Source organism: Physeter macrocephalus, chromosome 6 (assembly GCF_002837175.3).
Source record: "Physeter macrocephalus isolate SW-GA chromosome 6, ASM283717v5, whole genome shotgun sequence".
In the NCBI taxonomy this organism is placed as follows: Eukaryota; Metazoa; Chordata; class Mammalia; order Artiodactyla; family Physeteridae; genus Physeter; species Physeter macrocephalus.
Window position 1 is genome coordinate 88,273,918 of NC_041219.1, and position 14,993 is coordinate 88,288,910.

At 40.4% G+C, this 14,993-nt stretch overlaps 2 protein-coding genes across 3 annotated transcripts in view; one reads left to right on the top strand and one right to left on the bottom strand.

Annotated features, from left to right (window-relative positions):
* Positions 1–14,993, top strand: part of SLC11A2 (solute carrier family 11 member 2) — a 54,124-nt gene that overhangs the window by 34,911 nt on the left and 4,220 nt on the right. The gene's annotated exons all lie outside the window — the stretch shown is intronic.
* The window catches only part of HIGD1C (HIG1 hypoxia inducible domain family member 1C), a 16,586-nt gene continuing 2,934 nt past the window's right edge, over positions 1,342–14,993 (bottom strand). Inside the window, exons 2-4 of one of the 2 annotated variants that reach the window (XM_024122895.3) lie at positions 12,201–12,326; positions 8,265–8,273; positions 1,342–2,253 (exon numbers count right to left, since the gene is read on the bottom strand). In XM_024122895.3, coding sequence (XP_023978663.1) covers positions 2,189–2,253; positions 8,265–8,273; positions 12,201–12,326 — 200 coding nt within the window. In that variant the 3' untranslated portion in view covers positions 1,342–2,188. The remainder of the gene's footprint in view (positions 2,254–8,264; positions 8,274–12,200; positions 12,327–14,993) is intronic. The other variant, XR_008617704.1, reaches the window with a different exon arrangement.

Here is a 14,993-nt window from a genome sequence, read left to right on the forward strand (position 1 = left end):
TCAGTAGTTGTGGCTTACGGGCCCAGTTGCTCCGTGGCATGTGGGATCCTCCCAAACCAGGGCTCGAACCCGTGTCCCCTGCATTAGCAGGCAGATTCTCAACCACTGCGCCACCAGGGAAGCCCCATAATACTCTTAATAAATATTTTTAATTGCTTTTTTCAAGCAATAAATATATTACTTTAGTACTTTCAGAGTAAGATTATGACAAAATTCTGGAATCTCTTGGGTTTTGTGAGAAAAGCCTATTTCTGATTAAACACTTCAGTTAATCTGTTTTTACTGCTGAGCATATACTGAGAGAGTGGGATCTTTCTGGTAGCCTGATTAGAAGTATCTTTTCATTGCGTTATCAACATGAAGGATGACATTTCTATGCCAGCCATCTTAAATTTTTCTGACTTTCGTGGAACATATTAGAGCCAACTGCTGGAATATTTACTCTAGTAGAATAAAGTAGTTGGATTCTTTCCTTGCCTATTTTCTTTTTTTTAAATTAATTAATTTATTTTTGGCTGCACTGGGTCTTTGTTGCTGCACGCGGGCTTTCTCTAGCTGCAGCGAGCGGTGGCTACTCTTCGTTGCAGTGCGTGGGCTTCACATTGCGGTGTTTTCTCTTGTTGCGGAGCACGGGCTCTAGGCGCGTGGGCTTCAGTAGTTGTGGCTCACAGGTTCAGTAGTTGTGGCACACGGGCTTAGTTGCTCCGCAGCATGTGGGATCTTCCCGGACCAGGGCTCGAACCCGTGTTCCCTGCAATGGCAGTTGGATTCTTAACCACTGCGCCACCAGGGAAGTCCCTCCTTGCCTATTTTCTAAGGAGGACAGTGATGACTGAAACGTGTACTTGTTGGGGGCACTAGAAGAGCCTCATGATAGATACAGATGGCAACTTTTAAAATAATTACCCTGTGCCAGTAGAGAAAAGTGTATATAATACACAGAACAGTGGGTAATGTCTAGAATGCAGATATATTTTCAGATATTCCTGTGTCTTTCCCTTCCCAAACACTAGACTTCACCTTCCTGTCAGAGTATTCCTCCACTACAGGCAACATCAAGGAAGAGGAAATCAGTACCACAGATCATATTACAGTGTATTCTTGATTTTATCTCAGTGGTACTTTTTTGTTTTGTTTTGTTTTCTTTCCCAGGCCTGGAGTCAGGGAATAAATCTGAGCCACGGCAGTTATGACTTCAACAAGGTCTAGCTTCGTTTTTTTTTTTTTTTTTTTTGGGGTACGGGGCCCTCTCACTGCTGTGGCCTTTCCGTTGCGGAGCGCAGGCTTCCAGACGCGCAGGCCCAGAGGCCATGGCCTAGCCGCTCCGCGGCATGTGGGATCTTCCCAGACCGGGGCACGAACCCGTGTCCCCTGCATCGGCAGGCAGACTCTAAACCACTGCACCACCAGGGAAGCCCTAGCTTAGTTTTTAGAACCCTAGGGCAATTACAGAGGAGTTTGATGCCACAGGTATACTTAACATTTAATATATTCTTTATTTCTTGTGTTTTCTACAGTGTCATACCAGATTAGCAGTAGCACTTCTGGACTAAATCCTTTTTTCCCTCCATACTGCCATCTGAGGGAAAAGGGATTTTTTTTAGCAATTTACCTTTGTACTCCTAGAAATACTTTCAAGAAGTATAAAAATGAATACACAAATATTTAAATGTTAAGACCTTTACATTTGTGCTAAAATAGTCAAGTTTTTATATAAGGGTGAGGTGCACAGTGGTGAACCAGATTTAAATAACAACATGGCCATTCTCCTCTGATGTAATTTTTGCCCATTCTAAAAAGGAGGTTATGAAAGCCTTAATTACCTTGCCCTGTTTGTGGAGAATCAAGCTATGAATAGAGCATCGTATTTAATATGGATAGAGAAAATTTTTCTGTAGCCACTATATAACTCCTAATTTTCAGATTGATTTGGCATAATATAGATTATTTTCTGCCACTAACTAGAAAATAAAAATTTTAAAAGTCAGAAAATCATGGCCTAGCTTTTGAAAGACATCAAGAAAGATATTTTTGAGCTGACTATGATTGTTGATTTGGAAATCAACTTCTTAAACAGCTGAAGTCTATGAGAATTCCGGCTGAAACTTCTGCAGTATAATTTGCTACATATTAAAAATTCTTCATAATAAAGTTTTCAGAAGGCTTCTTGTTTTTCTTGTCTGAAGGTTCATTTTTTGGACACATTAAAGGATCGAGGTCTAATGTAATCCTTATACACAGAATAGAGAACACCTAGAAACAAAAAGATGTATATCAATAGAGTATCCATGGGAAACAAACACTGAATTTCTTCACTTGTATTTTCTAAAACTAACCTACAATTAAAAAACAAATAAACGCCCTCTATCTTATTAATTTTTGCCTTGGATCATATGAGTGACTCCAGGAAAAAAAACTCAAAAACCAAAAACCAAATCTAAGAGCCCTTTAGGATCAGTATAAATCTGAATTTTTGACATTACAATGCCACCCTAAAGTTTGAATTTTAAAATATTGGTGAGAAAGGAAAGTGGGAAGATTTGGCTAGATCTTTAGATAAAAACAATAGGCAGGGGCTTCCCTCGTGGCGCAGTGGTTGAGAGTCTGCCTGCCAATGCAGGGGACACGGGTTCGAGCCCTGGTCTGGGAAGATCCCACATGCCGTGGAGCAACTGGGCTCATGGGCCACAACTACTGAGCCTGCGCGACACAACTACTGAGCCTGCGTGCCACAACTACTGAAGCCCGTGCACCTAGAGCCCGTGCTTCGCAATGAGAAGCCACTGCAATGAGAGGCCACGTGTCACAACAAAGAGCAGCCCCTGCTCGCCGCAACTAGAGAAAGCCCGCACACAGCAACGAAGACCCAAGGCAGCCAAAAATAAATAAATAAACTTATAAAAACCAAACAAAGCCAGTTAGGGAGTCACAGATTTAAACTACAAGTCACCACTCTCCCCATCCATATCAATTGTCAAGGCATCGGCTATCTAGTAGATTGTCTGAACTAAACCTTTACTTCATTTTCTTTCAGCTTTATTTCTGACACCTCCTGTTAATACATACAAAAAGTGCACAGAGCCTAAAGGGTAAGTTAGTTCTTATCTCAGTTAGATAGCAAATTAGATATCTGCACAAATAATTATTAACCTCTTGCCTACCTCTTAAATGTTGGTGTTCCCTGGAGTTCTGATCCCAACCCTTTGCTCACCTCATTCACACCTGTTGTTTCACTGGTAAGCAAGTTAGATCTCTCTTCTGAATGTGAGACCCATGTATAGATTATATTATATGTGACATTTCCATATCCCATAGTTAGGTGGTCTCTACTTTAAAATTGTATACAAAATTATATAATTGGGGGCTTCCCTGTTGGCGCAGTGGTTGCGCGTCCGCCTGCCGATGCAGGGGAACCGGGTTCGCGCCCCGGTCTGGGAGGATCCCACATGCCGCGGAGCGGCTGGGCCCGTGAGCCATGGCCGCTGGGCCTGCGCGTCCGGAGCCTGTGCTCCGCAACGGGAGAGGCCGCAGCGGAGGGAGGCCCGCATACCACACACACACAAAAAATTATATAATTGTATAAAATTATATACAACTTTAAAATTGTATATAAGTAAATATGTTGAACATGCCCCTCAAAATGCACATTTTTTTTTTTTTTTTTTGCGGTACGCGGGCCTCTCACTGCTGTGGCCTCTCCCATTGCGGAGCACAGGCTCCAGACGCGCAGGCTCAGAGGCCATGGCTCACGGGCCCAGCCGCTCCGCGGCATGTGGGATCCTCCCGGACCGGGGCACGAACCCGTGTCCCCTGCATCGGCAGGCAGACTCTCAACCACTGCGCCACCAGGGAAGCCCCAAAATGCACATTTATTTATAAACCATATAAATGTACTATGGTCAGTCTGTATACTGGTAAAGCTTTTTTGTTTTTGGTTTTTTTTGGCTACGTGGTGCGGCATGCATGTGGGATCTTAGTTCCTCGACCAGGGATCGAACCCATGCCCCCTGCATTGGCAGTATGGAGTCTTAACCACTGGACTGCCAGGGAAGTCCGCTTTTTTGTTTTTAAGATAAAAATATTTTCTTCCCAAGTCCCCATGGACCTCCTTATACATCAACTAGGGTATGAGTACTGTAATTTAGAGACATCTTCCATAGGCGTCTTAGTCAGTATAATATAAAATTAAGAGTTCAGGCTCTGGAATAGATTGCCCATGTTACTGTGAACAGATAACCTTTCCTCTCTAAGCCTCAGTTTCCTTATCTGTAAAACAGGATAATAACAGTACCTACCTCATTGAGTATTGTTGTTTAATAAAGACTTTGTCTGGTCATGAGCCCCTTGAGTCATACCTGAATTTATGCTAATTAGGTGACTCATGGTGGGCTCCTAGGTAGCTTCAGGATGTGGCTAGTCATGCCAGAAGACCAGCCATGTGATTAGATTTGTAGGGAGGCGAGTAGGACTGGAGATTGAGTTCAGTCATGTGGCCAATGATTCAGTCAATCATGCCTACATAATGAAGCCCCAGTAAAAACTCTGGACACTGAAGCTCAGTGGAGTTTCTTGGTTGGTAAACACATGGATGTGCTGGGAGGGTGACATGCACCAATTCCACAGGGCGAGATTTTGAGTTTGGGACCCTCCCAGACCTTACCCTATGTGTCTATTTGGTCCTGATTTGTATACTTTATAATGAAATTGTAATTGTGAGTACAGTGCTTCTCTAAGTACTATAAGTTCTTCTAGTGAAATATCAAACCTGAGGGAGTCTTGGGAAACCTTGAATTTGTAGCCAGTTGGTCAGAAGTGCAGGTGGTCTGGGAAACCCCACTGGCAGTGTCTGAAAGAAGGGCGGTGTCTTTGGGAACCATGTCCTTAAACCTGGGGCATCTGATGTGAGCTCCACGTGGTTAACATCAGTATTGAGTTGTACTGCAATACACCAGGTGGTGTCAAAGTAGGTATTTATTAAGATTAAATGAGATAATGATATATAAAGCAGAGTGACTTACACATCATAAGCACTCATTATATGTTATTATTGTTTTATCCAATGTGTACTCATCCTCTCACCAAACCTGTTCTTTCTTCTTCATTCTTTTTATGTGTGAAAGGCAAACCTTTCATCTAGTTGCCCAGACCAGAAACCTAGGAGTCATCCTTGATTCTTCCTTCCTTCCTTTTCCCAATCACTTAGTTGCTGAGTCCTCAGTATTTCTAGAATCCATCTCCTCTCTGTTGCCATTGCCACTGCCTTAATTCATATCCAATTCATCGTCTAATTGGCTTCTGCCTTTTTTCTCCCCTCCTTTGCAAATCATCTTTAATCATTTTCTTTTTCCTCTTAACACTTTCTTCATGGTGATATAAATATGCATGGAAAATAGTTCATAAAACTTAAATGACCAGATTAACAGATAGTTGTAGAATCAACACCTGTAATTATGGGTCAAGAAGTAGAATATTACAGGCATCCTGGATGCCTCCAGGTTTCCCTTTCTGATCATATTCCCCTCCCTTTTTCATAGGTAATCACTGTTCTGAATTTTATGATAATAGTTTTCCTTGCCTTTATAGTGTGACAGTCTGTTTAGTATCCCTAAACAAACAGTTTCATATTGCCTGTTTCTGATCTTTCTGTACAGCAGGCACCTTTCTTTCTTTCTTTTTTTTTTTTTTTTTTTTTTTTTGTGGCTGAGTGGCATGTGGGACCTTAGTTCCCCAACCAGGGATCGAACCCACGCCCCCTGGATTGGAGGCGTGGAGTCTTAACCACTGGACCGCCAGGGAAGTCTCCCAGCAGGCATCTTTTAGATGCTGTTCTGTTACTCCCCTGTTTAAACCCTTCACTGGCTCACTTCATCTTTTTACTCCTCAACTAGCAACCATATAAATCTATTGGGGGATTTGTTTTATATTAATTTAACTAAGCTGTTACTGTGTTTTCCACAATTCCCTTCCCTGCATAGTTTCAGGTTAGCTTGGCCATGAGAGACATTTTACTTGAGATTTGAAGGTCAAAGTTGAAACAGGAGCTGCCAAATTCTTTTTGCACTTGGAAGGCTTGGTGCAGAGCACCAGGTGCTATTACAGCTTGTGTATGTTGTTGTTTATCTGCTGGCTCACCTTGCTGTTGATGGGCAGCAGTCAGGCCCACAAATCCTTCAGCTCCTTCTGGGTCTCCTCCATTAGCTTTTCTGGCTCCTGGGCCAGGTGTGGATTAGCTCCATGATAGAGGGTGCCAGCTTTTCGTAAAGGTCATGCCATGATCAAGGTTGGAGTCAGCAAGACTCTGACTCAAGTTTCCATTTGTCTTTGTGGGTTCCAGCTCACCCTTGCAGATTCTAGTTTATTTTTCTTTCCCAATTGCTGCCTTGTTAACTTCAGGTGCCAGCATTAGAAATATAACCAACAACCTAACATGGACTGTTTAGCCAGCTCCCAAAATTGCTTAAGGTCATATCTCTATAAATCCCTTTTTATATATCACTACTAGTAGTTTTCCTTCTCTGATTGAACTGACGGATCCAGCATTTGGTATTGGAAGCTTCCAGAGGAACATAACCCTGAGCATTGGTTCTCTGAATTGGTTCTGGGTTATCTGGAGTTGGTTCTCTGATCTGATTAGATTTAAAGGTATTGATGGGCTTTTTTTTTTTTTTTCCCTCCAGTGGCAAAGAGTATGCTAGCAGTCCATAGCATGTGGTAGCAAAACATTAAAAAAATTATCACCTTGCAGATACCCTTAATCAGGTGCCTATAGAAAGCAAGGCTTTGGGTGATCAAGTATTTATTGCCATAGAACATTTAGTGGAAATAAGGAGTATAATAAGGTTAGTAACTTTTAAGTGTGCTGGAGAACTTGGGAAAACTATATCATGGGCTCATGGCTTTAAATTCCTAGCTCAAGGTCTTGTGAGGGACCTGAAAGCTTTATGACTTTCTAAAAAGAAACTCTTAACTCCTGTAGCCTTGAGACTGGTATTTTTGAAAAATGTACACAGGGGCTAATCCTATGAGTGACTAATCACAACACAAATTAAATTCCCAACCTCATAACACCTCTTATATTAAAGTTTAGGGCATTGGGGACTTCCCTGCTGGTCCAGTGGTTAAGACTCCATACTCCTAAAGCAGGGGGCAGGGGTTCGATCCCTTGTCAGGGAACTAGAGCCTGCATGCCGCAACTAAAAAAGACCCTGCATGCTGCAACTAAAAAAGACCCTGTATGTTGCAACGAAGATCCCCCGTGCTACAACTAAGACCTGGCGCAGCCAAATAAATAAATATTAAAAAAGAAAAAAAGTTGAGAGCACTGCTTTGGAAGGCGTGGGACTCTGAAAATTGGGATGGGGACATATAAGCAGATTTCAGTGAAACTGGGTCCTTGAGCCCCTATATCTTACTGAGACTCCTTTGCCAGTAGAAACAGTCCTTCTGTCTGTCTGAGAATGACTGAAACTTGGACCAAAAAGTAGTCTCCACTAAATGAAGTTGAAATACCAGAACTTCCTTAGTATACTTCCATGGTACAGCAGTGATTCTTCTTTACTGGGGCAATTTTGTTCCCCAGGGAAATCTGGCAATGTCTGGAGACGTGTTTGGCTGTCGCAGCACAGGTGGGTACCATTGGCATCTAGTGGGTAGAAGCCAGGGATGCTGCTGAACATTCTGTAATGCACAGGACAGTCCTCCACAACAAAGAATAATCCAGTCCAAAATGTCAATAGTTCTGAGATTGAGAAACTTTGCCACAAAGGAAGGTATCCAAAGGCTTAGGGAGATTGGAATGTTAGACTGGATTTATCCTGCTCACTCACCCCCTAAATATATCTCCTTCCTTCTGCAGAGCTGTGAGAAGTATATTTGTGAACGGAGCCCTGGCCTCCTTGAAGGGATCTATGGTAATGATTTCCTATAAGCCAGAAATGACAGTAGAAATTTCTGGGCTCCCTGAATTCAGTAGGGATGATGGGATTGTGGGGTGGCAGGGGTCAAGTGGCAGCTTTTAATTGACAAAGACAAGGAAAGCATGATTACTGTAATGGGCAGCAAAGCCTAAGCAGCGATCAAAATAGTCTAAGCCACAAAGATCTTTGGCATTGGCTAATTGATTACGTTGTACCTAGAGTTGAAAGTGGTGAGCAGCATGTAAGCAGAAAAGCTCTAGGTCTGGCGAACAAAAGTTTGACTTGAATCATCACAATAGAGAGCCATGGCCCCTCAACCAATTCCCAAATTTGAGTCAATTCATAGACCCAAAGTCCCTGGAATAAATGAGAGGTCATATCTCCTTAAGGAAAGACCCTGTTTCACAGCCAAAAAAGCAAATACTATAAATCCTCCTTCTAGTCTTCCCCAAAGGCACCTATGACTATTCAGCAGGGTGCCTGTGCAAGAGGAAGGGGAAATAATCACATTTGTGGGACATAGTTAAATATTGATTTTGAATTGATACTAATGCCTGGAGAATTAGTGTGGTCTACCAGTTGAACTAGGAGTTTATGGTCAGGTCAGTGGAGTTTTGCTGTGGGTCTATTTTACAGTTGGTCTGGTGGGTCCCTGAATCTACCTTATGTTATTTCCCCAGTTATGGAATGTGTAATTGGAATAGACATACTCAGCAACTATCAGAATCCTCACATTGGTTCCCTGACCTGTGGAGTAAGGGCTATTATGGTAGGGAAAGCCAAGTGTAAGCCACTGTTGGTTTTTCTTTTAATTAATTAATTAATTAATTAATTAACTTATTTTTGGCTGCGTTGAGTTTTCATTGCTGTGTGCGGGCTTTTCTCTAGTTGCAGTGAGTGGGCTTCTCATAGCGGTGGCTTCTCTTGTTGCCGAGCACAGGCTCTAGGCGCGTGGGCTTCAGTAGTTGTGGCACGTGGGCTCAGTAGTTGTGGTACGTGGGCTCAGTAGTTGTGGCACATGGGCTCAGTTGCTCTGCAGCATGTGAGATCTTCCCGGACCAGGGCTCAAACCCGTGTCCCCTGCATTGGCAGGCGATTCTTAACACGGCGCCATCAGGGAAGTGCAGTGTAAGCCATTCTAAATGCTTCTATTACCAAAGCAATACTGCATTCCCAGAGGGATTGTAGAGACTAGTGTCATAATCAAGGATGTTAAAGATGCCAGGGTGGTGATTCCTACCGTATCTCCATTCATTTTGCCTCTTTGGCCAGAAGACAGATGGATCTTGGAGAATGATAATGGATTTCTATAAACTTAATCGGGTGATCAGTCTAATTGCAGCTTCTGTACAGGTGTGGTTTCATTGCTATAGCAAATCAACACAATTTTTGCTATTTGTTTTGCAGCTATTAATCCGATTGATTGCTTTTTTCTGTATACCTTTTAGTAAAGACCATCAGAAGCAGTTTGCTTTCATCTGGCAGGGCCAGCAGTATACTTTCAGTGTTCAGTCTCACGGCTGTGTGAACTTTCCAGCCCTATGCCACAATCTAGTCTGCAGGACCTTGATCATCTCTCTATTCCACAGGGCATCACATTAGTCCATTACATTGATCTGATCTATCAAGGGTAAATTGCTACTATATTGGTATGGTAAGGAGGAGTGTGTCTGGAATGTATACCTTCTGGGGCATTTCTTAGTAGTCCCATGTCATGTGATTAAAGAAGGTGGAAATTACACCCAGTACAAGAAGGATCATTAATGACCCAGATCATTTAAGAATGTTTGGGTCAACACCCCAGTCAAATAACCATGAATAGCCAAGGTGCTTTCGGAAGGCAAAGGGTGGGTGAAATGGCCAGTGGAAAAACATAGTTATAATATGAGCCATGATCATCCGACCAGTTGCAGAAACAAAGACTGTGATAGTTATGAATATTTCTTCCTTATTTTGATATGAATACACTTGTGTATACAGTCACCAGTTTTTTTTCTATTTGCCATTTCCATTTACCTACCATCTAATAGAAGCAGTGTTAATAGTAGTTAACTTTATATCTCAGGATTTAAGTCACAGGATATCAAAAGGGAATATGACTCAGCTCAAAGATGAATCAGCATCACCCAAAGATGGACAAAGGGATTTTGTATCCTCTTTGGGGAGAGAGTTAGCATGTTTTTGGTTATACAAGGGATGGTTGATTTTGTCATTGTCTTTATTTGAAGGTAAGTGTATTAAAAGAGGTGTATATGGATACCAGGTTGACAAGGGATAGACAGTGACGGATTTGTAATGTATCAACTTAGCTAAACTATAACTAGATTTTCCAGAATTCCTTTCCTTTCATTCCCTGAAAAATTGCACAAGAGACATTTTGCATGAGATTTAGAAGGGAGAAGTAAAGCAGCAGCCAAATTCTTTTTACCTGGGAAGGCACTGTTGCAGCATATTTTTGCTTATCTGCTGGCCCACCTGGTTGGCATGGGGCAGCAATCAGGAGTGCAGCTACCATGGCTCCTGCTGAATTTCCTCTTTCACCTTCTCTGACTCCTTGGCCAGGTCCATGTTTAGCTCCAGGATGAGGGGCATCAGCTTTTTCTATGTCACTCCATCATCAAATTTGGAGGTTTAGAGATGGTGAGAAATCCATAAGGATTCCAGACCATCCTGTGTGTTTCAGCTCATCCTTGCAGGTTCCAGATTTTTCTTCTCTCACTTTTCATCTACCTTTTCTAACTGCTTGCTCTACCCGCTTCAGGTCCCAGATCCTGATAACATAAGCAAGAGCCTCACAATTACATAAGTCCAAATACCTAAAATAAATCTCTTACTATATGTTACTACTCCTAGTTCTGCAGTCTCATCAAACACTGATTGATTCACCTACCATACCAAACTGTGTCGAGTTCCACTAACATGCCATGCTTCTGTGCCTTTGTTTTTTTCCTCTGCCTAGAATCCTGACCTCCTTCTCTGCTTAGTTAATTCCTCTACATTTTTGGCTCATCACATGGTTTGCATCCTTAGAGAAGCCTCCCTGGACTCTCAGCCCTAGTTAAATGCCTCTCCTTTGTGCTTGTGCTTCCATTAGCAACCTGTGTTAATCTTATTGTAGTACCTCTGACTTTATATTGTCTTCTCCTGCTCTTGATCTCTCTCCTTAAGGAGATTAAACTAGTTGAGGGTAGAGAGTTAGTTTCACTGCTGTATCTCTAGACCAGCACAGTGCCTTGCACATAGCTCATGCTCATAAGTGTTTTCTGAATGATGAAAATGAGGCCTGTTACTTCATAGTAAAGTTTCTTGTATTTTGTTCAAGACTCACATATCACAGCTCATAGTAAAAAGATAATTACCATATAACTCCCTATAGGCAAGCCCCACACCCATCATCCCATAATCCTAGATCTACTCAGGCTGATTCTACTTTGCACAGCATGAAGGGGAGCTAAGAACATTGTGACTTGTTCTCATTAATGTAGACAAAAATTTTAGGTAATTTAGGTCCCAAAGTAGACTCCTTGTTAGAACTAAATGATTTAGCTGTTGATATAACCTGAATCAACCAGATAATTTTACACCCATTCTTTGGATTTGACTGTCTAAATATTGCTTAATTTATAGACTCATAAAAAATTACCTATTGCTCAAGCTTGGAATAGCTGAGTTATACAGGGTATAAACTATTCACTGCTCCTTTCACTATAGAGTATAACAGAAACTATAACCTAGTTCTCCACTGGGATTTTCTTTTTTTAGATTGAAGTATAATTCACATACAATTTGAATTTATGTTGTACAACATAATGATTCTATATTTGTATGTATTGTGAAATGATCACAATAAGCCTAGTTAACATCTATTACCATATATAGTTACAGAATTTTTTCTTGTGATGAGAACTTTTAAGATCTACCCTCGTAGCAACTTTCAAATATGCAATACAGTATTATTGACTATAGTCACCATGCTGTGCATTACATCCCCATGACTCATTTATTTTATAACTAGAAGTCTGTACCTTTTGCCTACTGAGTTTTTTTTTTCAGTGCTTAAAATACCAAGAGATTAAGCCTATAACTGGGCAGCAGCCTCAACCAAGTGAAGATCACTGTCTTTCTTACCCTTCCTCCTCCATTGCATCATATTGACCCAATATTCATGGATGAATATGAATGAATAAATAAAAATACTCTCTAATATGAATGGATGAATAAATCAAAATACTCTCAAAGACAGCTGAACACAAGATACAAATTAAGCAGGTTAACTAGAGTCACAGCTCTTAACAACAAATCCTTGGGCAGCAACTCTCATGTCAATAAGATGAATGGCCATTTTCTGATCTCTTCTGTATTTTAACTTGTAAAGACCATAGGACCCCACAGTCGTAAAGCCTGCTATCCCTGTAAATTAAAAAAGTAGGGCTTATATAAATAGCAGTCTAAAATTCCCAAGAGCTTAGAGAATTGAATAAAAGACTGTGCAAGGGATCAGTACCTTGAAGATAAGCAGGCAAGATACCAAAGGATACTTTACTCATGGATTCAATATTTGCAGTTTTGACTCTTCCCAGAAAAACCTGAATTGTATACTATAGTAACTTGTCTAGTAATTTCTAATTTTCCTGAGGCATGGCTTCAAATTTATAGGCTGCAAGCCTTTTATTTGGGGCAAGTCACTTAACCAGTGAGTGAACCAACCAAAATCTCAGCATTCATAGCTTTTGGGTGTTTGGCTTTATTCCTCTCTACTTGTTATTAAATAAGGAGTAAATCTAGTAAAGTGAAAGAAACTTTACTCTTCTGTGAAAATGAGATATTAAATTTTAATGGGAGGTAAAAAGGTCTGAATATTTGCATGAGAAGTATGTGACTCTGGGAAGAACTGTGATTCTAGAAAATTCCAGAAGCCCATACAAAATTTTCTGTATTCACTACATATGTCAAGGGGTGAATATACCGCTGGGACAACCAAGATTCTGTGTAATTGACTCTAAAACAGAAAACTGAATAGGAATCAACTGAATAGGAAAAATTCTAGAAAGCGATTTGAAACACTGTGAGAACTTAACCCATGACAAATCAAGATAACCAAATAACAGATAAGGGAAAAACTATTTGAACTAACTTGGATTTGCATCTTACACCAGACCCTACAAAAAAATTCTGGATGGGTTAGAATTAAATATGAAAATAAAAATATCAACAAAATCTAGAAGAAAATAGAACAGCATATTTATAACATCTAAAAGGCGGTAAGGTAGACTTAAAAAAAGTGACAAGGACAAAAATGCTATATTTTGACATAAGAATAAAGGAAACTTTTGCATAATAAAAGTGTGGCTCTATTTTGGGGGATCTCTCTTCTATCCTATTGATTTATGCATCTATCCCTTCATCAATACCACACTGTCTTGATTACTCTATCTATATATTAAGCCTTCGTATCTGGTAGGAGTGATTCCTTCCACTTAATACTTTTTAAAAAATTTTATTAAAGGTATCCATCCTTGAGATCAACTGCCTCCTTTATTTTAAAATTTATTAAAATTTATTTATTTTTGGCTGCGTTGGGTCTTCGTTGCTGTGTGCGGACTTTCTCTAGTTGTGATGAGTGGGGGCTACTCTTCGTTGCAGTGTGCAGGCTTCTCATTGCGGTGGCTTCTCTTGTTGTGGAGCACGGGCTCTAGGCGCCTGGGCTTCAGTAGTCGTGGCATGCCGTCTCAGTAGTTGTGGCTCGCGGGCTCCAGAGCGCAGTCTCAGTAGTTGTGGTGCACGGACTTAGTTGCTCCACGGCATGTGGGATCTTCCTGGACCAGGGCTCGAACCTGTGTCCCCTGCATTGGCAGGCGGATTCTTAACCACTGCACCACCAGGGAAGCCCTACTTAATACTTTTTCTTAAAAGAGGTAGTTTTAGCCATTCTAGAACTTCTGCCTTTATATAAATTTTAGAATAAGCTTGTTTCTGTCTACAAAAAAACATTGCTGGGATTTTGATAGGAATTACAGTAAACCCACAGATGAGTTTGGGGAGAATTGACATCTTTATTGAGTCTTACAGTCCATGAACACAATAGTCTCTACATTTATTTAGGTCTTCTTTGATTTCTTTCATTAGCAATTTGTATTTTTTCAGCATACAGATTCTGTACATGTTTTGTTAAGCTTATACCTAATCATTTCATTTCTTCAGAGTGATTGTAAATGGTCGTATGTCTTTAATTTCAGTTTCCATATGTTTGTTGTTAGTATATAGAAATGCAATTGATGTTTATGGACGATAGCAAGTTTTGATTAACTGTTGGCACATGTTTGTCTCTGTGGGTGGGTGAGGATATATTTATTCTCTCAGAGTATATTTAATAAGTGGAAATAAGAATCAGAGTAAATAATCACATTTATATGTATATTTTGTAGACTGATTAGTAATAAGTGAAATTGAAATAAAAATGACAAACAAAAACAGCAAAAAACAAATAAAACGACGTCGTTAAAACGACGATGGCAGGTACATTGAGAAACAGGTACAATGCTGAAAGCTCTGTAAGTTTAGCCAATTCTTTCTGGAAAGAACTCTGGAAACATATAATAAGTGACATTAAACTGAACATGCTTCCTGCCCTGGAAATTCTACTTTGGGGACATACTCCAAGGAAGTAAGTAAAAGAAAAGTCAAGAAGTTGATACAAAGATGTTTATGGCTACACTATGTATGAGGAAAATCTAAACCCAAATGGCCCAAACAGAAGAAAACCTACCATAGCTATAAAAAAATTACAAGTATAGGAAGTACTAATATACAGAAATGTACTATGAAATGTTATGTGAAAGAAGCAAAAACAAATAATCTATCAACACAGAGTTTAAATACATATAATGTACACGCAGACCTTAGCAGTATTCATAAGATTTTAAATAATATGAATAAATTATAATGACAGACGTTAAGAGAACAAATTAAAATGTTCTGTAAATTATTGACAGGATACTCTGTCCTGCAGCAGAAAATACTTAGGAGATATTCTTTTTTTTTTTTTTTTTTTTTTTTTTCGGTACGCGGGCCTCTCAC